This window comes from Ostrinia furnacalis, unplaced genomic scaffold, assembly GCF_004193835.3.
Source record: "Ostrinia furnacalis isolate ACB-3 unplaced genomic scaffold, ASM419383v2 OfSCF3757, whole genome shotgun sequence".
Classification (NCBI taxonomy): Eukaryota; Metazoa; Arthropoda; class Insecta; order Lepidoptera; family Crambidae; genus Ostrinia; species Ostrinia furnacalis.
In genome coordinates, this window is record NW_021133996.1 from 290 (window position 1) to 26,718 (window position 26,429).

Here is a 26,429-nt window from a genome sequence, read left to right on the forward strand (position 1 = left end):
AGGTTTCACCAGGCTCGTATCTCATGAATCATTAAAAATAATAAATTTAAAATAAATAAATAATAACTTTAAAAATAAATGATTCAATAAAATATTTAAATATTTAAGGGGGGCTCCCATACAGCAAACGTGACTTGTTGCAGTTTTCTACTTGATATTAAAACGTAAACAGGTGAACCCTTGAAATATTCACATATATTTAGTTGCTTAAATCTATTTTAAAAATAAATCATAAAATTAAAATAATATAATTATTTAAGAGGGGCTTCCATACAGCATCAGAGTCGCACGGAACCCTTCGTGAGCGAATCCAACTCGCACTTGGCCGGTTTTCTATTTGCCGTCTACTTTTGACCGAGTCTGTCAGTCGTTTCTAGGATTGACTAGGCAAAGCCCGATACAGATTATTTTAGTTTCGACGTTTGACTGAACCGTTTAGGCACTTCTAGGTTTGACTTAGTCAAAGGCCGAAATAAGAATTTACTTCGGGGTTTGCCTGAAGGCCTTGGTCAAACCTAGGATAGACTAGTCATTCCGCGAAGAGACTGCATATCGACCTTTGACTATGACAGATATACCAAACAAACTGAAACTGAAATTATTCAAATTAATTTTAGATTTTGATAGATTTTTTTGTTTTGATAATTTTAGTCACATGAAACAAAAGATTATGAGATAGACATAGATGGAACATACAAAACAAGCACACTAGTAAATGTAAGTAATAATTACACCTTTTTTGAAATATGTTGTACATCAAAATACTGGTCAAATTTGAATAAAATATTTTTGATGTTGATTGATTTTTTGGCTTTATTTTAGTCACATGAAACAAAAGGTCATCACAAAAATACGCCAAATGACTACAATTATTATTTTTTATTTCATTAACAGGTTTTATTTTCGGTATGCAATACCGAGGTGGAACCTTTTAGATCTGTGTCATCCCCTCACGTTTAGTGAAATACCGGGGTGGTTGGAACTTGATTTGGTCCATCCTGTCATCAACTGTTTTTCAATGGGACGACTTCTGAACATCAGAGAGATCTTGACTGTCAAGATACGTGAATTAGGCCACTGAACTTTTCAAAACAAAACCAACACAGGTGAAATATCTGAGCATCTCCCTTGACAATAAATTGAACTGGGCAAGTCATATCGACAACATGCATAGTGCCTAGCAAACATAGCGGCCATGGGTTGTATGAGAACCACTCTATCGGCATCACTTGACTTCTTTCTGAATCTCAGACATTTAGACCTCATTATTCAGGAGGAAGCACAAGCACCCACTCTAAGACTTAAAGGAAACGATCTATGAAAGCAAAACAAGGAGACAGGATATTCCGCGATTCTGCACAAAACCCTAAAAGAAATACCCCTCATCAACAGGATAGGTACCCTGTGTACACATCTTCGACCAAAGATAATATCCAGCTTACAGCGGAAACGCGAAATTGCTCTGGAATCAATGAAGTTAGGATATACCGACGTCTTCAAAACTGAAATAAGTACTAGGAGGTCTTCTCGAATGACCTAAACATAAGAATATCAACAACATTAGATAAGAATTAAATATTCTCAGATAGTGCATCCGTACTGCAAGCGCTACAAAGCAATACATTGTCATAATGTTATCAAATTGTGTTTCATGAAATGTATAGAAATAGGCTATTGATGAAACTTTTGTCCGTGACGTGAGACAGATTATAACATTTGTTGAGACCAAAAGCTAGTTAGCAGTCGATCGTAACAGAATATTACTTGTTTATTGCTTTACGAATTTGATAATGATAACACAGCCAAAAAATATTTCACCTAGTTACCTACCTATATGAATAATTTGTAATATTATTTGTACCTATGATTTACCAATGGCATTATAATAAACACGATACAATAATTAATTATAGTCTTTCAATTAAAGAAACTTTCAATATTAAATCAATCCATAATTCATTTGTCTCGTTAGGTTCATTCATTCATTCATTCATTTACATAACTATCGATAAAAATTTACGATCTTTTCCCAACACTAAATGTCATTATTTGACAATTGTCAAACCTCTCCCCCCGCAAAAAGTGGTTGATCGTGTTTACTTAGAAATCTTGTAGGTTTCGTGTCCAGTGGTTTATTCGTCCAAGGCCCCTAGGAAATACTGACACCCCTGGCTATCACTGATTTCTCTAGACTCTAAGGCTGAGTTGCACCAACGTAACAATAACCGGTGTTTTTTGTATGGAGTTTGACAGATTTTTGACGTTTGTTACAGTTGAAGTAAGGTGGTGAACTCGTCCGTTCGTTTCAGCCGAAAGACGTCCACTACTAGACAAAGACTTCCCCCATAGATTTCCACAAAGACCGGCCCTGCGCCGCTCGCATCCAGGCACCTCCCGCGACCTTCACCAGATCGTCGGTCCACCTAGTGGGAGGCCTGCTCACGCTACGTCTTCCGGCTCGTGGTCGCCACTCACGAAACTCAGCCTAACTAAACAGACCTACGACCGGGTCACTATAGTCTGGTCTGCGAGAACGTAGAATTTTGTCCAATGACCTCAAGCTACCCATTCTTATCGCTCGCGCGTAATTATGTTGCTGTCGCGCTCGTACACTCACTGCGGGCGCCCGTCGCATAGTCGCGACAGCAATATAATTACGCGCGAGCGATAAGGATGGGTAGCTTGGGGTCATTGGACAAAATTCTACGTGCTCACAGACCGGGCTTTATCAATATGTTTCTCTTGCAGCATCCACTGGATGCCGGTGGAGTTTTTCCCGGACATGAACCTGGCGAAGCGGTCTGCCGTGGGCGACATCTGGGCCTTCGCCACCACGCTGTGGGAGGTATTCTCCTACGGCGTCTCGCCGGCCGAGACCAACCCCGTCCTCACTGAGAAGGTAAGTTTAATGTAGAAATGTTTAACATAGTCCTACTATCCTACTAATATTATAAATGCGAAAATTTGGATGTCTGGATGTTTGTTACTCTTTCACGCAAAAAGTACTGAACGGATTATGATGAAACTTTCCAGTATTATTGTTTATAACCCAGAATAACACATAGGCTATAATTTATGACGATATGTGTCAAACTAAATTTCACTCGGGTGAAGCCGCGGGCAAAAGATAGTTGTAACATAGTTCCAAGAAGCAATATCCCCCTTTTTGTATGAGAGTTGACTTGACACCACCAATCAATTGACATACTTTTCGAATTGCGATTCTTTCGTTGATTTTTTATAACAGTTGGCACTACTGGCAAGTAAGGTCCTGACTCGCTAGTGTCTAAGATAGTAGCGTCAGTTGGTGAGCGCGATATACGATAGGAGAACTATAGCATACAACATATTATGTACAACATGGAATGCAATAAAGATATTGACTATTGACTATTCACCACGCTATCACTACTTTCGAAAGATCTTGTTAATCGCCAGCGGCGCCAGCTAACTCGGTCCACCAAGGCGGAGCGGAGCAGAGAAGAGTTTTGAATAACCAATCAGATTTTACGCATAGTGTGCTGATTAGCTTAAAACGCGGTAGCGCGCCTTCATTTATTTCAACCAGAGCGTAAATGATTCACTTCTTTTTCTTTTCGTGTCGACAACAAACCTACACAGTGTCAGCCCAAAACTCCGCCACAAGAGTGGCGTTGTCAGTAGCACTCATCAAATCCTCCTTTTTCTGTGGTATAACTTTTAGAGCTACGAGCTGGGCGACCGCCTGCTACGGCCGACGCACTGCCCGGGCGAGGTGTGGGCGCTGCTGGCTCAGTGCTGGCGCGCCTCGCCCATGCGCCCGCAGGAAATCATGCGCGACATCAACCACATGCTGCACAGAGGTCAGTGTACTGATACAGGGTGTCCCAAAATGGGTGAATCAAACTGATAGGGGAGGTAGCTCTACATATTTTTTAGGTATAGTACATTAGTAGATTCACCCATTCTGGGACACCTTGTATATGCTTTTCTGCTGCTCTAGTGATCGTAACACCACCACATGCTGCACAGAGGTCAGTGTACTATGTGCTCCCTTATGCTACTCTGGTGATCGTAACACCACCACATGCTGCACAGAGGTCAGTGTGTTATGCTCTCTTATGCTTCTCTGCGCCCCGATTGCGCTAAATATTTTCAACTACAACTAGACTGGATGACGAACAAAAAAACAGCTAGTTCAAACGAAGCTGCCACGTAAATGAAACGCTAATGCGTCTTTGTGTAAAAGCTGAGAGAAAGCTATTTTATCTCAAACGCAATTCAAACGCTTTACGAATATTTCCTGTTTTAGTAATTTTAGTTTATAAAATAAGGTGTTTGGAATTGTAATGGAAAGTGCATAAATCATTTGTTTGCGCGTGAACTTTACCGCGATACCGAATTGCACATTCGCTGGAATGAAAACGGTGTGTGACTGGAGTGTGGACTAGAGATGAAACGCGAATGAATTGGAGACATTACAAATTAGCGCAATCGGGGCGCTGGTGATCACACCACCACCATATGCTGCACAGAGGCCTGCAACTATACTCTCTACTGCTGCTCTGGTGGTCACAATACTGATGACCAACATCATGAGCCGTCATATTAGATGATTTAAAGCCTGCGCAGTCCACAGTGGACAAAACTCCCTGGATCCTGAAAAAAATGTCCGCTGAGAACTTGCCACTGGCTCAATGCCACGGATTGTACTTTTGTCAAGTTCGGACTTGCGGCGTTCTCAGTTATTGAGGACAATTTTTGTGTGGAGTACTTTTTTTCCCATGTGCGTGTTTTTCTATATCAATAAACAAAAAAGTATTTCGTAGATAGTCCCTTGTCTACGCCCGTAAGGTGCCTGCTCTGCAAAGTACGGAATCTTGTTTTAGAATGATTTGATTATTTTATGCATGCCAAAAGCAGCGAAACAATTCACTTGTGTGCCTTATGCTATAACATCTCATTTCGTTTACAGAATACGTGCCTATTCACGAATATGAAGAACCAAAGATCTGCCTCAACCATCCTATGGATACCACAGACACAGTGTCAAGTAAGTTTTTACTTTTCGTAATGTAAAATTTCGGTAGACCTTTCTTAAGGAACTGATATTTTCTTACAAACGTAGGACAGTAATGTTGGAAATATTAAACCATACTTGTTGTTTTTAGGCGACAGATTTGCGCCAAGTGAGCTAAGCGACGCGAGCAGTAACAAGTCGCTAATATCGGACAGCAGCGCGCCTTCTCTCAACGGCACTCTTGTCAACCACTTTGAAAACCATGTAAGTAAGAGTGTTCCAAAATTCGTATACTTTTATGAATTTCACTTCTATGTTGTTCATAACAGTTAACCAGGATACACTTGATCAATCTTAAAGAAACAGTTTTTTGCAATACCCATATTTTTTTTGCTTGTTGAACAGCTGTCTTTTCTACTATTTTAGCTTAAGCAAGCTCTATCAATGATCAAGTAAGGACAAAACTGCAAATACTAGGCTTCCCCAAGCCGTTTGGCTGGCGTGGAGAGTGTAGGTCAAGTTCTCCATTTTCCTCTGATAAATAAAAGATGGCATTGCTCCCGTGGTAGAGATTAAATAACCTGATAATAGAATATTTTATAACGGTTTATCTTTTGTTTAATCCAGTCTAAATAACCCGCTGAATTTAAAGCTCTATAACATTTTGTTTTGTTCCCAGTTCCCCAACAACAACAAACTAGCCAGCTCCCTCGAGGGTATGAGTTCCGTAGCGCTGGCGCTGCACTCGTCGTCTTCGCTTCGAAGCGCGAGTGCGCGCGCGCCGCTCGCCGACGACCCGGGAGAACAGTTTGTGGCGGGAGGGCAGCCGCGACGCATGCAGCCGATTGTCACGCGAGGGTCTACGTACTTTGTGACGCTGACTAAGAGGATTGGAAGCGTGAGTAATCTATACTTATAAAAGCGAAAGGTCACTGATTGACTTGACCGACTCACTCACTCATCACGAAATCTCAAAAACTAAAAGTGCTAGGAGTCTCAAATTTTGCATGGGTTCCTTTTAGAATGTAGGTGCTCACTAAGACGAGATTTAGCAAAATTCAACCCCTACGGTGGTAAAACGGGATCCACGGGTACAAAGTCGCGGGCGGCTGCTAGTATCTTATATTCTTTAGTAGTATGTAGACTCTTTCTTATTTGGAACGTATTACAAATCCCAAATATGCGTCATAAGCCGACGATCCAGGTGAACAATTCGTGGCGGGCGGGCAGCCGCGACGCATGCAACCGATTGTCACGCGAGGGTCTACGTACTTTGTCACGCTGACTAAGAGAATTGGAAGCGTAAGTGATAAATTCTTGTTCTTTAGTATGTAAGCAATGCATGTAGGCCTCTTTTAGGTCACTCTACGCCCCAAATATTACGACATTAGGCGGGAAGCCGCGCCGCATGCAGTCGATTGTCACTCGTGGGACTAGTAGTAGACTTTTTTACGCTTACTAATTGGATTGGAAGTCGGAGTTGAAAGTCTACGACCTTCTTAAGTAGTACGTAGACCCATTTCAGGGGATAATATTTCCCAAATATGTGAAATATGTGTCTTTAGCCGACAACGCAGGCGCACAATGTGAGTTTCATTTCAGATTAGTTATCAGTGTGTAGGTCCTTTTCAGGCCTGCTGTACGTCCCAAAATATGCTCGAATTACATTACTAGACACTACTGCGTCTGTTAGCTGTCGAAAATACACGTCTATAATCACCATCAATAATAACACTACAAAATGAAGCCTAACCAAAACGATCGTTCATCGCAGGGCAACTACGGTGAGGTGTACCGCGGCTGGATGGAGTGGGACACGGACGAGCGGCTGGAGGTGGCCATCAAGAAGCTCACCAAGCAGGCGCACGCCATAGACAAGGACAGCACGCTCTACATCGACTTCAAGAACGAGCTCGAGATCATGAAGGTGACGTCACTAAAGCCTGGTCCGTGAGCACATAGAATTTTGTCCAATGACCCCAAGCTACCCATCCTTATCGCTCGCGCGTAATTATATTGCTGTCGCGACTGTGCGGCGGGCGCCCGCAGTTAGTGTGCGAGCGCGACAGCAACATAATTACGCGCTGCGAGGTAGCTTGGGGTCATTGGATAAAATTCTACGTGCTCACGGACCAGGCTTTACACTATACAAAGTGAAGAGCTAAAGTTCAAAGTATAGTGGACGAAAGAGTGAAAACATTGGGAACGCCGCGCTACACTGCGCTGGTCATGCTATTTTTTTTTTAATATAAACGCGTGAGTGCACCCGTTCGAGTAGCGTAGGCTCTAACGAGTAGTCGACGCTCTTTTTGGGACATTCAGTATATTACCAAAACCTTCTGCCATGTTGAGTTTGCATTTTTGAGCTATTCTCGCTCTCGCATAATACAGTACGAGTTTTCAACAATGGTACCAATAAAATGATAACCAGATTCTAGCGCTCTGCATTCAAGTTCTCTGCGCGTAGAGTGCTGAGACATGCGAAATTCTTGTAAAGGTTCTTATTTTTCACAATCATGTCAATCAGCTTTGGCAGCTACCCTAAAAAAACTGACAGAGACATTTTTGACAGTTCCAACTCCTTGCCAGACAGTTTTTTTAGGGTAGCTGCCAAAGCCACGATGACCCCAACTTCATAATTCACCAACATTATATCCTGTATTGGGAGCATACGCTGACAAACTTCAGCTTTTATAAAATGACGTAGTTCTGGCGTTCACTAGCTCTTAGTCTATTACAGAAGTTTACAATTAACGGTACATTTACTTGCAGTCGTTGAACCACAACAACATAGTGAACATCCTGGGCTACTCGTGGAAGCCGGACGTGATGATCGTGATGGAGTACCTGGAGGAGGGCTCGCTCAACTACTACCTCAAGTTCCAGGGCGACAAGCTGTCCATCACGCACCTGCTCATATATGCGAGGGACATCGCCACGGTGAGTTGTAGTGTTACAGAAAGCAACCGGGTTTGAGAATTACAGGTTCATACGAGTCTGCTCAAAACCGGCCAAATATGAGTCGGCTCGTTCCAATGTAGCCGTTTAGTTTCATTTTTAAACCGAAAACTTTGATTACATCAAACAGGCTTTTCAGAATGATCAACGCGGGTATGCCTCGGTTGCCTGTAATAGTTTTAAATCGTGTTAACAAAGTGCGCACGTAATTATTACGTTATATCAGTTACAATAAATGTCAACTGCCATCTTCGCGGAGTTCACGGCACATGAGAGATGTTCTCGCTTAAATATCAAAGTCAAAATTCTTAGCAGGTTTTAGTGTGTACTATCTTTAGGAGAACCTGTCTAGCTAGTGGTACAAACTATGTATTTCTCTTGCAAAATGACACTCATTACGACTATACTACTTTACTACTTTACGACTATACTACTTTAGTCGGCCGTTTGGTGTAGTGGTTCAGAACGGACTACTATGCCGAGAGGTCCCGGGTTCGATTCCCGGCCGGGCAGAAATTGAAATGATGAATTTTAATTTCTGTGACGGGTCTGGGTGTGACTATGTATAATATTTATGTATTTAAAAAAAAAGTATATAAGTAGTATATCCGTTAAGCTAGCACCCATAACACAAGCATTAAGTTGCTTACTTTGGGGCTAGCTGACGCTGTGTGAAATTGTCCAAAGATTTATTTATTTATTTATTTATTTATACAAGATGCCACAGTGATTAGCAATTTTGATTCGATAGGTTTTTTATTTCCTTCAGGGCATGGAGTATGTGTCCCGCAAGAACATAGTGCACCGCGACCTGGCCACGCGGAACATCCTCGTGGTGGACAAATACCACGTCAAGATCTCCGACTTCGGGCTCGCGCGCGCCATACCCAAGGACGACGACAAATACAAGCTCAAGACCGAGCGATTGCTGCCCATCAACTGGTATGTCCTCCACTGCTTCTAAGATAAGGCTTAAAGTACGGCCAACGAGAAGCGATACCAAATGTAAACAAACCCAATGTCATGGGTCGACAAATACACAAGATGGGAAGAGACTGAATATATTGTCAACTCGACTGGCGTATCGACCTTTTGTAGTTGATAGTTGCTAGTTGGCCGTACTTTAGTTAGTTTTGCAGGGCAATCGAATACCGACCTTAGCCTTATTGGGCTATTGTGCGCGATTTGTGGTTTAGCTTCCTACTCCAACCACCCCAGATCCCCCCAGAAGGCAAGCAGCCCGTCTAGGCTGCTACAGGCCTCCTGCAGCGACGATGGCTTAGTTAATCCAGGCTTCCTTTCTTACTATTCTAATTCTAAACAAAGTAACATTGGTGACAGATTCAAATGCACGATCGAAGAAGTTACGGATGAGAGATAGTCATATGGGTACAGCAAGGTCTAGCGTTTAACTCAACCAGTCCCTGTGGTATGGAAGCGGCAGCCGGCACGGGTGTTTTTGGGGCGTCAAACGTCAGCGAGACTTCAAATGTGCATTAGCCCCCCTAGACAAAACGCACTTTTTGATCGAATCGAAAATCGAATCCGTCAAAACTCCATACAAAAAAGGGGCTTTTCGACCACTTTTTCACTGGTTTGCGATTATAATTTGCACTTTGTCTAGACCCACAGATTTGTTTGCTCTGTCACGTCATAATATTATGTCAATGTCACCTCTCCCGTGCCGCTCAGGCTCTAATAATATTGAGCTAATGGCTAGATCTATCGTATTGTGTCATTTTAACGAGATTGCAAGATTGACTGACTGGTTCCGAGGCTTCACCTGTCAAATATTTAAGAACACGAGTAGCGACACTTGTGTGTTAAACATCCGCCTGGTTTTTAGTGGGTAGCCCTCATCTTCCGAGTGAAGTATGCAGTTCAATGCACTTTGTCTCACACAGTCGAATATGACTATTGACTATGTCTCACATAGTCAATAACTGGTCTTAATTACCTTATTATCTTGTTCCAGGTACGCGCCCGAGTCTGCGAGTGACCCGTGGATGTTTTCGACCAAGAGCGACGTGTGGTCATTCGGCGTCACAGCGTGGGAGATATTCACGCGCGCCACACAGGAGGTGCCCAAGTTCGACATGACGCGGCCCAAGGAGCGGGCTTCTTGGTAAGTTAATCCTTGTAGGAATAGGAGTAGAGGTAATTTTTGCCCTGGAGTGCATATTGGGACCATTCTTATTCTTAAGACTTTTTTGTGAGTTGTATGATACTATATGTATTAGATAGATGAGACGTAACTATACTGAGGCTGAGTTACACCACCTAACTTTGACCGTAATATTGACGAAAACTTGTGTGTTTTGTATGAAGTTTGACAGATTTTTGACGTTTGTCAAAGTTAAAGTAAGATGGTGCAACCCAGCCTAAGTAGTCAAAATTGACATCTTCCATCTCATGCTCAATTTCTTCCATAAATAAATGCACAACCCGATCGACGTACTGGCTGATCGGCTAACATCGCTGAAATGCGACTCTTCCTTTCACTCACCCGCACACTTCCCCGCGTTCGCTCCGTCTACTGTACCACAGAATAAGTAATAGTACAGGTACAGAAGGATTACTCCGCAAGACGATTTAAATAAATGCGAGTCTTGCTACGACGGGATACAGTGGAATTCAGCTCGCACAGCACTACGTACCTACAATTTTATTCACCTACAAGTTTTGTCTCTTTCTATCGCGTGCCTCTGAACTCTTCTTACGCTGTTAGGGTTGCTGTCTAGTGGAAAAATAATTAATCTACTTTTTTGTAATGAGGTACGTATGTAGGTAAGTATGCATTCATTATGGAAAACCTTGTCCAGCAGTGGACGTCATTTGGCTGTAACGAACGAACGCATTCTGAGCAGTAGTCATAGTAGGTTAGGTTCCTATACTATCCTAAGAATTATTAATTACCTACATGGCCAACATACCTTTCAGCATCTTTGGGAAGCGAAAAAAAAAGATAAATGCGGTAGATAACTTTTCGAATTTAAACACCCGAACGCCGCACAATATGTCTTTCTCTTTATGTCCATTTTTAAATAATACTTCGATCATAGAATTATAATCATACTACAACGCACGCCAGCATCCTGACGAGCGCGCGCGTGACACTCGACTGATATAATACCCGCCGGCGGGGCGCTTCGCTGTAGGTAATTATCGGATGTACCACGCGGTGTGAGTCAGGCCTGACTGTACCAAAGCGTCGATGTGACGTCACGGCTGCTGGGTGCGCAGTTAACTCGATCGGGTTGTAATTTTGTCTGTCATCTAATGTGTCAATGCCCTCGTCACGTTTCTAACGTATTTATATTATTCCAGCTTTCAAATACCCGACGACTGTCCGTCTGAGATCTACCGATACCTGATGACCGATTGCTGGAACCTTGAGCCAAACCGGCGGCCCACCTTCACAGAACTCAAGATTAAGGCCAAACGCTTTCTAGAGGACTACGACCAGGGCACGTAAGAACATCCTATACACATAATTCCAACATGGAACTGAGTTTTATACAGCATTTTGACAGTGCGTTTGATACCTAAGTACGGAAGTTTTGTCATGAATTTGTTGAAAGATTCTGAACAAATCGAACGAACGTTTTTATGTATTTTGCAATATCCTAATGTTTTTACAGACGGTTTAAATGAATGTGCACAAATATACAGCAATAGATGAGCCATTTTATATTATTCTCGGTTATTTTAACATTTTATAATAGTTGTTTACTTATTATTTATAATGTTGCACAATTTTCTAATTCGTATGTTTTTCTTGTAATAAAGACTACGATTTTAAGAGCAAACAGTAAGATGGCTCTTAAATATTCTTGATAATTATTTTTTAGACATTGAGTGTCAAAGATTATAAAAAAACGAATGTCGAAAGAAGTAGATATGAATTGAAAAAAGATTATGGAAATAAATGTTTTAAAATATAAATTCCGGTCAATTTGATAGTAAATATGAAGCGACATGAATGATGAAGTTTGATAAATCTATAAATATGATGAAAATGTGTTTTTGTGGTTCCTCGAAGCATTTGCCTTAGTTCTTTATTGAAACTTTATTGTAAATATTTTGTTAAATCAATTTACTTTTAGCTTGTAAGTTAAAATCGCAATCTCAGTTTGTATTTAAGTTTTAATATGTGCAATCAAATGTAATGCAATCTGATAAATAAAAACCGCAGTCCTAGCAGTTTAAGTTCAAAGGAAGAAGTATTTGAAACAGATATTGAAAGTATTTTCACAATTCTCCTTGAGTTACGTGGGGCGTATGTAGTGTGTGTATATTTGTATGAGAAGTGGAAAGCACCGCGGAAGAACCGTTCCGTTCTTATGAGAACGGCATACGCCGCACGCACATAAAGTGGTTCTATGAATATGCATTGAGAGGTACCGTAAACCTATGCATCCTTGCCATATCCGAAAGCATTTTAAATGTGTAAAAATGCATTTGAAAGAACTATGGACTCGGGAGATCATTTTCTATATATTTCTGTACTGATTTCATAGAGATTGTATGTATAATTTTATTTAGGACTCTGCCCAGATTTGAACAAATGAGGTTGCGTGTATTATGGACTATTAAACCAAAGATATTATAACGATTGTTCTATCTAGTGATTAAGATTCGTTTAGGATAATTATATGTATAATATTATCACGTTTTATGACGATTTTATGTATAATGTAAATATTTTAATGAATGTGACGCAAAGGGTGAATATTTAGTGTTTTAAATTCAGATCGTTTCACTATTGTATTTTATTGAATAAATCAACAACTTACTTTTAAAATTTCGTGTGAGTTCAAGGCGAATCGTGTAATTTTGAGATAATTAATGCAAATTATTATCAAACTATAATTAAATCTAAACCATGCCCAAGAGGAAAATAAATTCCAAATAAAGATTCAGAATTTGCTGTGAAATTTAAAAGCAAACAAAAAAGTTAATGCGCTCAGCATTTTGAATTTGAATCTTTGATAATTATACTATGAAATCAGAGTCACCAAGTCCTGTAATAAGTAAACAGCTATACTATAACTACTACTATATAATAAACTATACTTACTTAATTGTATGAAATACTAATTTGCTACACGATTTCGCTGTGAACGAACATTTTATCTTATCGGTTGGAACGTTTGGAGGGGGTACGATGACAAATGGAATTGTGATTATTGGAGACTGAGATTCGAGACGTCATTCGGTGCTAGGAAATGAATTGAGCCTTATTTTTTATTGTTGGATTAGATAAACAGAAATGTTAATTATAGTCACACGCCCATGTCTTAACTAGAAATTAATGTCGAGAAAATAAATGAAATTATTATGACATGGGTGAATTTTTGAGTGTGAGAGTATCTTTCTCAAATTTGACAATATTTATTTTGGTGAAATTGATCACAACGTAAATAAAATTACGTAAACAAAGTGTGAAGAGTTTGAATGTGATTTTTCTCGTAACACGAGTTTTTTCTATTTGTTAGAAAGTTTGCAAAATTGAATTATTATGATGTTAGATAAAGATGATGAGATGGGGTCTTCAGTAAAAATTAATACGTTTTCTTCTTTGAGAAGTGTTTAGTATAAATTTAAAAAATGTAGTCGGAATAATAATGATTTAACTTTGAAAGTTAATTGAGATTTGAGAGATAATATTGAGATAAAAGGCCTCAAGCCGCCGATTTACGGGTAAGTTAAAAAATAAAAATATTTTTAGTTCATTGAAATGTTTGTATGAAATTTAAATTATGACAATATGTGATGGAAACGGCGTCATTGTGTAGGGTGCGAACGAAGCGATTAGTCAATTCTGCCTTATTGTACTGAATGCGTTAAATTTTTGAATAGAAAATTTTTTGAATACCTCTTTTTACATACGTAACTATTCCCTTAGTGCGTGTTACGTGACGTCACGTCACTGCTCCTTCATTTACGTGTAAAGTATAAATAAGTGACTACTAAACTGGGATTTCTCTCCGCGGTAGATTTATTGAAGGGAGTGGGTTAGTTCTTATGTATTTGACACATAAATTATTGCAAATTAAATATTTACTCTTCTTCTAAATTGTGTTGTTCAAAAAATCAACTTGCATTATTTATATTACATTATGAAGTTTGATATCTCCAATTTTTTTTTAATGGACATTTATAAAGTTTTAAATGCAACCTCCAATGAATCTATCTTTGACGAATATAGGTTCACTATCGGCCGTATCAGTGTTGTAGCCAGATGTAAATATTACTTGCAATAAGTAAGCGTAGGTAGCCTTTGTTTATAATACAACTTTTGAGACTGGGTAATATGTAGTTTCGAACAATGTAAAATTGTTTAAACAAATGTATATAGGGTGTCAGGAATAGGTTGGCGGAACTTTTAGTTGAAAATCTTTTAATACATTGTGGAAAATCTAGCAAACCTCGAAATGAAGAGGCAAAATTAACTTTTAAATAAAATTTAGGCGAAATAAAAAAAGAGTTAAAAAATGTGCAAGCCTATTTCTTACACCCTGTATTTGTGTGCTCCATACAATCAGCCGATATTATTGTATCGCCGCAAGGTATAACTTATTAGTTATTTTTATGGTTATTATGATTGCAATATTGTTGTTAAATACGATGCAAAGTGTAGGCTAGCTGACGCATATTGTTGTTTGGATCTGCTCTCTTAGCATTTTGCTAAATATTGTAGTTGTATACTTTTAATCGCACGTTTTAGTCGCAGAAGTAAATAAGTACGTACAAAATATTTATTTAGTGTTTTACATTGAGCGAAACGACACCATGTCTGTGTTATTTGCCATGAAAATTAAAATAAATTATTATACACAAGAATTTATCTCTTTTATTTCCATCCAAATCGGAGAATACGCCCTGTATTTTGAACATGTTAGGTTGAAGATAAGGGTTGTTTGTTCTCATGAATATTTTTACTACGTGATAAGTGGTAAAAAACTATCCAGAAAAAAATGAAATAGCACATTTTTTTTCGTAATTTTATAGAAGAAGCTATAAATATTTGATCCTTGTTGCCATCGCAAAATATGAAATATAAAATTTTACTTGTTTTTCATTTGTTAATTTTAATAGCAACGAAATTAATAACAACTTGCGAAACAGGCATGACAACTGAACTACTTTCGTTTATTAATCTGCCTAAATGGGGCTTTGGACTTTTATTAATTATCTAGCCTAAGCTTTAGTAATTAACAACAGTCTGGAATTTTATTAGGTAACTTCGGAACAATTTATGTGTCATGGCCAGTTTAATCTGCGCCAAAATTAAGCAATAATGTAAAGATGATTAAAGTTATCAAAACATTGTTTAAACTTTCAAGTGTTCTCTACATTACTTCACTTTGCAATGAAAAGTTATTAGTTACCTAGTAAATAAACATTTTTAGATGATCAAACGAACTTACCAACCAAGTGAAGTTCGATCTAAATTATTACTATTTTCGCCGAAGAGCAAATATTTGCTTAGAAGGTATCTTTAAGTGTGAAAATGGTACTTACTGATAGTACCTATACCCGTTCGCGCTAAGTTTGCCGGTCCGTGGAATTCGCGTCCCCTCCCCCAACCACGATTAAACGCAATTAGTTTGTGATAAACACAATTAATGTGTCTTATTTTATGCAGATACATAATTTTTATCAATAATAATAAATAGAAAATATTTTAAATGTAGTTTGTTATAGTTATAGACGCTTTCCTTCGAGTGACGTCATATCGCCACAGCGGCAAACTTAAAGCAAACGGATAGTAAATGCGTATTTATGACTATGAAATAATAATGAAAGATAGGTTTTATTTATTAATAAATGGATATAGGTAAGTTGGATGAAAAACGACGGTAAAGGAAGTAGGTAGTCGTTCATCTTCTTTACATTTTAGCAACTCCCTGATAGCTAATACCAAGCAGAGACTGTTATGAAAAGAATCACGTTCGCGTGGTATAATAAATTATTGTGTCATTTCTTCCGCTGACTTCCCGTATTATTCCGAAGCGAAGAATATTCGATTAAGGTGGCCTGTTCATTGTAGGGGAGAGGGGGGCAGCTTTGGACAGGGGCAGCTTAGAACAAATGAATTTAAAAATCACTGGTTTGGGCTACAATGGTATAAATCATAATTTATATTGCCAGCACTGATGCGCATAGCTGTCACATCTCATTTTTAATATTTAACTGTAGGTTAACCGGTAAAAGTGCTTTTTTGTTTTTGACTGCCAGTTTCGCACTTTTTTATTTTGGTTCTAAGGTTTTTGTGGACGTAGTTTTATAAAATAGTGAGTGGTTTGTTTACTATATGGAAGTTTAAATAGTTTCAATGAAGATTTGATAAGAAATTGCAACATAAAAGTATGTTCCGTTATGAAATTCATGTTTTTTTCTGGAAATATACCCATGGGGCAGCTTTGAACGAAATGGTTGGGGCACCTTTGAACTTTATCAATTTTCTTTTTTCAGTGGTATTATGAAACTTTAAGTTTTCTAATACTTCGTAGAAGGTTCTTACATAAAAAATAAGCAGATTGCTTTACTGTAACAGATAAAATTTCAAGCTGGGTGAAGTCCGGGCAAAAGCTAGTTTTAGTAGTTGATTGATATTTTTAAAATTATGCAGTTTTGTCTTTGATGTATCATTAAACAGAAAGTTTATTAGTATTTAGTTAATTGATATATCTTATATTTACTTTTTTTTAATAATATCCCTAAGTTTTGTGTTACTTTGTACAAAGTGATTTAAAATAAAATAAACATGTTAAATTGATCCCAAATGACACTGATCATTTAGAATTTTATTTATTAATTATTTAAAAAATACATGTTCATAAATATTCCGTTTTATTTCATTGAAAAAAATTCTAATTCAAAACTGCCCCAGGCGTGTTTAAGGCTGCCCCGACTACGGGGCAGTTTTGAACATTTACAGGTCTGTGCAAAAATGTAAATATCTTAATAAGCGTTCATGATCAATTAAGAAGAACATCATTATTTTGTTGTGTGATAACCATGACCTCTATCTAGGAAGAAAAAATTAATGAAATCAGTCAAATTTAGAAGATATTTAATAAACTATGAAAATTGTTCAAAGCTGCCCCCCTCTCCCCTATTATTGAATTATACAGGTTTGCTGTAAGATGTAATTGGAGGTCCTGTAAGAAGTACCTAGTACATTGGCCTGAGTTGAATAAATATTTTATGATACTTTTGAAGGGAACTTAGTGCATCCGTAGAAGTTCCTTAGGTACTTCCGAAGTTTCTTTATTTAATTTAGTACTACAGGCTGTATTCACTAGGGCACAATTTCCTGTGATCGTTACGCGCAACATAGGGCGACTTCATGCCTAAGATAGTCTACAAAAATCTCTAAAAAACGTAACCCAACTGAAATTTCCATTTCAGTCAGTATAGGTCGGACACGTGTAGACTTGGGCTATCTATATTTAGTGTTAAAGTTCTGAAGTTAGGCGTCCTTGTAATGCCCTAAGTCAGGGGCTTCCAAACTTTTCAGTTCACACTTTAACTTGGTTGTCACGGAGCCGTTGTAGTATGTGTACCTATTACTCGTATTTGAAATGATAGGTACATGATAAGTAGGGCAGTCCATTGACCTCTTATTGAGGATGAGGACTATAGAATTTTATGGTAGGGGAGACCTAGGAGAGTTGTGACAATTTTTACTTTAGGGGCCATATCTCGCTCAAAAAACATTCCACAGCTATGAATCATACAAATTAATGTAGCGTCGTTCCTTCTGTTTTCAAAACAATCACTAAAGTTAACTAAAGTATTAGGGTTTCTAAGAAAATCACCAAAATCTTAGACCACTCCCTCTGTCACAACTCTCCTAGCACCGAGGTAAGTTGTGACAGGTACCGAGGTGAGTTGTGACAGCATTGTATTCCATCTATTAGATATACAAATACCTTAATACTCAATGAAATATGATTTTTTAGCAAAAAATTACTTTAATCATCCTTTAGTACCAATTAAAACAAATACACTCGCGAGCAAAAGTATGGAATCACTTACATGAAGTTGTTTCCACGCGATCTTGTGTACTAACGAATTTGTTAGTAACAAAAAAAGTGGCACCATTTTAAAGATTAAATTTTTATCTTTAAATTGATACCAAATTCATTTAAATCACACCAGTATTTAAAAAGATATCCCGGCTGATGTGGAGAAGTAACGAAAAAGACATGTATGAACTGTTTGATACGTCGCGATTTGCGGCCTATTTACCCCCTATAAAAGCACGCGTTTTCGGATTTTTGCTTTCACACGTTGATTCATACACATCTCCGCTTCTTTTGACACTTTACCTCGGATTCTACACCTTCAGAAGCAGCACAAATCGTTGCACTATTGCAAGAAGGGCTCAGACAGCGGGCTGTCGCACGTCAGCGCCACATAAGCCAGTCCTGGGTTTCGAAAGTTTTAAGACGCTTTCGGGAGACTGGTGGCTTTATCCCGAGACTAAGTTCTAAACAGCGCCGGCGCACATCGCAGAGGGAAGACCGTTTTTTCATGTCAACCTCTCTATGAAATCGTCATTTGACTGGAATCGACGTCCAGTAAGAGCTCAGAAATGTTCGTAGGATAGCTGTTAGCGAGTAGACAGTTTGTCTAAGACATAAGCAATAGAATTTAACTCCAAAAAGGCCTGCCACAGGCTCGAAACTGACGGCAGGTCACCGATAAGCACGCTTTCAATTTGCTCGTACACATCTCGATGTTAAGTCGAGCAAGCCACCCCCATAAGCCACTGTTTCAGCGAACCAGCACTGCACAAATCGCTCCTCAGGCCGCCTATAAACCCGACCTCTTCGACTGCTGCCCTGCAAACACAGTTTGCATTCATCGGAGAACAGAACTCGCCTCCATTACTCGCCTTCCCATCGAGATGTGTACGAGCAAATTGAAAGGGTGCTTATCGGTGACCTGCCGTCAGTTTCGAGCCTGTGGCAGGCCTTTTTGGAGTCAAATTCTATTGCTTATATCTTAGACGAACTGTCCACTCGCTAACAGCTATCTTACGAACATTTTTGAGCTCTTGATGGACATCGGTTACAGTCAAATGATGAGTTCATAGAGAGGTTGACATGAAAAAACGGTCTTCCCTCTGCGATGTGCGCCGGCGCTGTTCAGAACTTGGTGTCGGAATAAAGCCACCAGTCTCCCGAAAGCGTCTTGAAACTTTCGAAACCCAGGACTGGCTTATGTGGCGCTGACGTGCGACAGCCCGCTGGCTGAGCCCTTCTTGCAATAGTGCAACGATTTGTGCTGCTTCTGAAGGTGTAGAATCCCAGGTAAAGTGTCAAAAGAAGCGGAGATGTGTATGAATCAACGTGTGAAAGCAAAAATCCGAAAACGCGTGCTTTTATAGGGGGTAAATAGGCCGCAACTCGCGACGTATCAAACAGTTCATACATGTCTTTTTCGTTACTTCTTCACATCAGCCGGGATATCTTTTTAAATACTGGTGTGATTTAAATGAATTTGGTATCAATTTAAAGATAAAAGTTTAATCTTTAAAATGGTGCCACTTTTTTTGTTCCTAACAAATTCGTTAGTACACAAGTTCGCGTGGAAACAACTTCATGTAAGTGATTCCATAGTTTTGCTCGCGAGTGTAGTTATGGGACGTCGTTACACAAATTGAGCCATATTTCTCCAGCTTTCATTTTTCTCCCACGACATTGGATTTTTTTTAATAATATTTTTTAGCTAATATTATAGATATATTTTCTTCCTCTCCTGTAAAAATAAAATTGTCGCGGTGGTAAAATCCATAGACGGAGCTTCACCTTCTGGGTTTACTTGATAAGCCTCTTTCTTCTTAATATATTTAGATTTACAATTTTAGTTAATTTACAATAACTTAATTTATTTACAAGTTTAGATTGTAAGTAACTTACTATAACTGTAACTTTAACCCTTTAACCTAATCACTCTATAAGCCGACTATAGTTATTAGGCATACTGAATCAAAAAAGTAGCAGCACGCAATTATACAAATTATGAACCTACTAACATACAAAAAACATCTAAAAACATCGTGGGAATGGCCCATCAGAAAAATTCAGTAAGCTAGGAGAGTTGTGACAGCCTTTTTTTTTTTCGGGGAAAAATGCATTGAATTGCATACCTACCCTACGGGGACAGGGTAGGTTATGTGGGGCTCACCAAGTCAGAAGGACAAGGCATACCCACTAAAAGACCCCGGTGCTCCATCATTCGCCTTAAGTGGGAAGGAACTGTGGGATTCCGGACAAAGCCTTCACTACCACAGTGAGTTGTGACAGCCTGTCACAACTCTCCTAGATGTTTAAAATGACGACTTGGTTCGAATAATGATTTTTATTTTCTAAACACGATGCGCACACAAATGATCAGTGCTACATTTTGAGACCTGAATAACCATGCAACTTGGGAAAAAATAACACAACAGTGCACATATACTAAAACATGATATAAATCGAAATAAAATTTTGAAGAAAAACTTCGTTCGTTTCAGCCGAAAGACGTCCACTGCTGGACAAAGGCCTCCCCCAAGGATTTCCACAAAGACCGGTCCTGCGCCGCTTGCATCCAGGTACTTCCCGCGACCTTCACCAGATCGTCGGTCCACCTAGTGGGAGGCCTGCCCACGCTACGTCTTCCAGCTCGTGGTCGCCACTCAAGAACTTACTTTTCGCATTTTTTTGTACACGGACGTCATATTTACTTAACCGTGCCTCTTGCGCCTCCCGCAGGTACTTAGTTAAGAAGAGCGTCTTAAAAGCGACAAACAAGCGTTTTTACCACCTTCCTAACTATCTTAAGTAAGGAGAAATCGTCCTTGTCACAACTCACCTCTGTCACAACTCTCCTAGGTCTCCCCTATAATCACCGTAGAATTTTAGTAAGAAGCGGCTTGGGAGTATATTTGACATAATTAACTTTTAAAAAAAATAAAACCGACTTCAAATGCGTGAACACAAAAAAAAAATTAAAAATATTGCGTATAAAAAAGTTCATCCCCAATTTTCCACCCTTGGGGGTNAAGCAGAAGTTCAATTTCATGTGACCTCCATCTAGGCTAGTTTCCATCGTCACTCAAAGTTTGGCTGCGGTCTCAAATTTGGGCTTAATTGAGGTATTTTTGGGTGAGAGGCATAAGAACTAATGCCATTTTATATCAAAAATTCATACTTAGAGGTAATCAACCAGGTACAAAGTATTTCCTTGTATGTTAATCTGCCACTCTTTAGTAAGTCCCGAAATCCCCGCTTCGGCTCCCCTACTAACCATTCTAACCATTGTACACAGATAATATCTTGCATGCTGCTTTTCATGTTACTACGTCACATTTTCAAAATCCGCGCGGAAAATCGCTCCGAGCGGAAGAGCGCACTTTGAGCTTGAATATTTCAGTCATTTTTAAAGATATAAAAAAAATAAAAATACAGTATTCATTCTAATTTTTTGTAGTTTTTTTTGGCATCTTCAACAAAAATTGTGCGCCATGTCCATTGCGTCAATCAAATAAATTAAAAGACCATTAATTAAAAGATAAATAACGATTCACGGGACAATATAAGCGAAATGAACTTAATTATTCTGACAAACACAAATTCGATGAAAAGCGCAAGTTTTCATGGAAATGTAAAATGGACCGCTGTATGTAAAACTTCGCAAGTATTTATTTGTGGGTAGTTTCAGTAAAATCACTATTCAAGTCAATGTTTTTTTTTTGTAATATGGTAACAGTCATGTGGATAGTAGTCAAGACTCGTATGTATGAAGACCATTTTATGAATAGGATTTTCAGAGATAACCAAACCAAAACATTGGACAACTAAAATTTTTAAAACAACTTACGTAGTAATTTTCAATTTTAATGGTAGTTCAATAGTTGGCGATTTTTCCGTATCAAAAGAAACCTGTATCCCATTCCTCTAATAGCAATACAACCCCAGCCATTACTATACCATCCCCATAAGCACCGTATCACTTGACCGCCCTAACATGCGAAATAATTAATAAACCGAATGTCCCATACCAAACCCCATCCCGGTAAGTGTATGTCAACGCACGAAAACACCGTGCCGTACAATGAGCATAATAGAAACTACCCTCCGTATTAAAAAACAAGTGGGAATCGGCACAATGGGAATCGAACCAGAGACCCTTCTGCCCACTCGTAGGGCTGCCCGTGAGGAGAATTCTAAATACAGGTTGTTGACTTCGCTTGTGACATTTTTATGAGCAAATCAGTTGGGTAGTCCGAGCACGTTTAAAAATACGTATATTTGTGTAAAAGCGGGGTTTGGGTAAATGTCGTTTTGAATCGTTGAGGATGTATTTAATATTACCCATATTTTGTAGCTATTTTATTTGTTGAAAACATGAATATGATATAGGGAATTTTAACTTTTTTTGATGAACAGTAATTTAAATCAATGTGGGTATTGAAACTGGATTAATGCTATCAATTTATTTATAGTATTTTAACTTCAACTCGAATTTAGATCTACAATTTAGTCTAAAACCAGGACAAATGTTAATGTTACAAATAGTTTTTATCGTTCTTTAAAGCCACATTGCCATTTGTAATTTTACCATTTCTTTAAATCCATTAGTAAAATTATTTTTAGCCATCTAAAAATTAAATAAACAAAAATAGTTTGTTACAAAGTGGCAACACTGGCAACCCTACGTCCCTTCCCCCTCAGTATTAGTTGAAGTGTATCAATAATAGTGAGATTTGTTTGAATTTGGTCATATTAATTAACTGAATGAAACACAAGAGTTGCGCAGTAATGCATGACATTGACCCTCTCTTGTTGATGGATTGATTTATGTGATGCAAGAAGCCATAGTGGGAATAACATTGGAACAATAAAAACAACAAATACACATTTCATGGAATTCTGAATTGTTCGTTGTTTAAAAATACCTAAGTGTTTTTTTAAAGTTTAATGTGGCGACAAGTATTTTAAAATGTCATTTACGTCAATTAGAAAATGTCATCATCAAAACAGATGCTAATACATAATGAACTCTAATTCCTAAGCTAACTGCATAATAAAGCTGTGAGCAGAAATTGGCGCCCAACGTGGTGCACCAAACATATGTATGTATTACGTTAAAACATAGTTACAACATATTAAACCTGAATATTAACTCATAAACTAACTGCCCAATAACTTTTCAAGTTACTTATCAACTTATTGACAGTTGGCGCCCAACGTGTTACACTAAATATGTAAAAGTATCACTTCAAAACATAGCTATAACAAATTAAACCTGAATATTAATTCTTTAACCAACTGTCCAATCGACTTGTCAAATTATTGTCAATTGGCGCCCAACGTGGTGCGGCAAATGAATGTATTACGTTAATTGCTTGCTGCATTAAACGCGGTTATCCGCAGTCGGTCACAATTTGAATAACGCCGGTATTTAGCTCGCTATGATTTTTACATTATACTTACATGGATAATTTGGTATGATTCAATTTGCAGCTGGTTTATTTTGGAGGTGTTTCTTGACGTATTTTATGATAAGTCATTTATTTAAAGGCTTTTAAAAAGAGCTTTTACGAGAAATATAAAGTCTTCACTTCGAATAAAAGTAGGCGGATTAATAAAGAGTGTCTAAATTGAAACGATAATAATTATCTAACAATCTCTAGGTATAGTATATTTAATGAAGCATAATGATTATCTAACTTAATAACTGATCACTACCTTGAAATCTGAGTCTGAATCAACCTTATAAATGCATATTTAAAATTATTTTACCACTCACAGCTACTACTAGTGGCAACTAAGTTCTAAAAATCGAACTTATCATCTTGNCTGAACAAAATAAATAAGTTTTCTTGACAGGGTCTAGCGCTGAAGTAACACAATTTATAAAGAGGGCATGTGACGTCGTCTGGGTAATAGGACCATGCTTCACGGAGTGAAGGTAATATGATAATAACGAATATGTGCTAGACATGTTTCCCGAGAAAGTTATAAACGAAAAAGTTTTTAATTGCTTGTTAAAGTCAACATTCAATTAACTGTTCAGTCAGCGTCAAATATTTCGTGACACCCAAAGTAGCCAAAAAATTCGCAACACGTCTTTTGTGTTACAGTCGGAATTTGTGTGGTCAACTTTTTTGACATTTTGGGTGTCACGAAGTACTTGACGCTGGCTGTAATGTCAAGTTCTGACCAATTTAAGTCTATCTAAGAAATAACCAATTACACTAGAAAACTTCAAATAATATGTAAGAACAGAAGAATAATCAATTTTTACATTTATGTTGAATAAGAGCATTATAAAATAGCGCCTCTTTATACATTTATTAAGATGCAATAGTGTTTAATTTGATATGCAGTCATCTGTACATTAAATTATTAAGCTGGTTAAGCTTCGCGTCCGTCTGTCTTAAACTACCATAAATCTAGAGCTGTGCTCTTCAAAGCAAAATTTTAAATATGCATAAAAACGTCAAAAGATAAAATTGATCGGGCCATACGATGCCGACCAGAATTAGTTTTAACGAATGATGTACTTTAAATAAATTATGCTCGGGCGATTTGTAAAAATACAATGTGGGGACAGAACCTTTGGTCATTACTCACGAGGAGAAAAACTAATGAGGATTGACCAATAGTCTATTAGATAAATTATTTTTGGAGAAACAATAACGAAAATAATACATACAAAATGCTCAGACAATAACTTATGACTTTGTTACGTAAAATACCACAACTCTATAATTAGAGCGACATCGCAAAAATAATTTTCCGATGCTCGCAGCTAGTTGTAGTTAATTTAATTATTATTGTACGGGAAGGAGAATTTTCTTGTTGCAGTTTCGAAATAAGGATGCTGCTTTATAAATGAGTTGTTAGTTACATAAAGTTCATTGAATACTTAAAGGAAAAGAACTATATTATTATCATCTACAACTTTAAAATAACATCACTAACTGGTAATATTGTATCTTCTTGACATATTATTTTTTATTAATAATGACTTTCAATAAAAATATCTTTTAATAGTTAACATATTCAGTGGCTAAATACGAACTAGTTTTGGTATTAAAATAAAAACAGATTTGAAGTTCACAATTTCGTATTCACAAGCCTCATTGTCTAAGATTTACGACCAACTCCCAAATAGGTTAATCGTCCAAGTTTCAAATAGAAGAGTTAAAACGCCACTCGAGAACAAAGTCGAGTTTCCTCGAGACAGTATTACGAGTTCTCGGTTTTATGGGCAAGTATAAAAAACTAAACTGGACGCTTTTTAGAATAACCAGCTTCGAATTAATTTTATGGCAGACCGCGCTACAATGGACCATCTTTAAGCAAATGATTTAAACACCGACCATTATGCAAAAATATCCCGTATAAAACGTTTCCGTTTCGACCAAAGCTATTGACAACGTTCGCCTCCTTCGTTTTTGCTACGATCATCAAATTAATGACAACAATTCAGACATTAATGTAAGTAATTATGTCGAGAAACAAAAACGCGTGTGGTAAAACAACCGCAAGGATCGAGTGTATTATAAATATGGGGATACCACAAGGAGCGATCGTGGGACCGCTTTTATTTCATATCTATAGATTAGCATTGCGACATCCATCCATAACTTCGTTGTTTCGATGTCGAACTACTCGTTTAATTTACTAATTGGCCATTATTCTTCCAAGTAACGACCCAATTAGCTCCAATCAATCCCTGATACAGCATTAACATCGTGGGTGCATAATATATTAACAGTATATGACAGAGCGCAGGAATTTACTACCATTCAAGTTAATGGGGATATTTAATGGCTCCGAACTGGTTAAATAGGAAACGTTTCTTAATTACCAAAATGGGTTGAACAAAACATTTTCATAGGTAAAAATTTCGAGTCTGTGCAGGTCATTTGTAACAAATTAACTATAGATTACAATCTGTAATCGATTAAGGAATTTAATAATGAACTGTCGATAGGAATTCTTTCGATTGACGCAATGATTGATATATCTTACGTAATTTGTAACAGTGAATATAATATATCTTGTGGGATAAGACCTAGATACCTTTTTTTATCCAGAACGAAGAAGCGGCCTGCATCTCACCTGATGGAAAGTGATTTACCTTTTGTCGCTTTAAAAAAACTGAAAAATTTTTAAATACAAAGACAATAATGAATCAACTATTCAACTGCTATAAATACGTGATATTTCTCTCAATTCTTAACCATAGCAAATTACGACTGAGATCGCAATCGCAGGCCCAATTCGGGTACCGTTGACAAAAATGAAAAACCACTGGTATTGAATGCAACATTTATCAAAGCTAAGAATGGCGATATGATAATAAAACGTGCGCGTGCGTCGTTGCATAAATCTGCTCCCCTGGACCATTCTGTTCTGCTAACGCTACTTTGGAACTTAAGAGCGTATAGAAT

The 26,429-nt window shown here is 38.0% G+C and overlaps 1 protein-coding gene across 1 annotated transcript; it reads left to right on the forward strand.

The window, feature by feature from the left end:
- Nucleotides 1-2,754: 2,754 nt before the first annotated feature.
- Nucleotides 2,755-14,735, forward strand: LOC114358228 (fibroblast growth factor receptor 1-A-like). The gene is made up of 10 exons (XM_028312112.1): nt 2,755-2,899; nt 3,704-3,842; nt 4,955-5,032; nt 5,151-5,263; nt 5,679-5,897; nt 6,774-6,926; nt 7,772-7,939; nt 8,727-8,899; nt 9,933-10,082; nt 11,285-14,735. The coding sequence occupies exons 1-10, from the start codon at nt 2,759-2,761 to the stop codon at nt 11,430-11,432; spliced, it is 1,482 nt and encodes a 493-aa protein (XP_028167913.1). The 5' UTR covers nt 2,755-2,758; the 3' UTR covers nt 11,433-14,735.
- Nucleotides 14,736-26,429: the final 11,694 nt, after the last annotated feature.

Coding starts and splice junctions, on each gene's coding strand:
- LOC114358228 (XM_028312112.1), top strand. CDS start 2,759: ATGCCGGTGGAGTTTTTCCCGGACATGAACCTGGCGAAGCGGTCTGCC. Junction 3,843..4,954: donor CAACCACATGCTGCACAGAG/GTCAGTGTACTG, acceptor TTTCGTTTACAG/AATACGTGCCTATTCACGAA. Junction 5,898..6,773: donor TGACTAAGAGGATTGGAAGC/GTGAGTAATCTA, acceptor CGTTCATCGCAG/GGCAACTACGGTGAGGTGTA.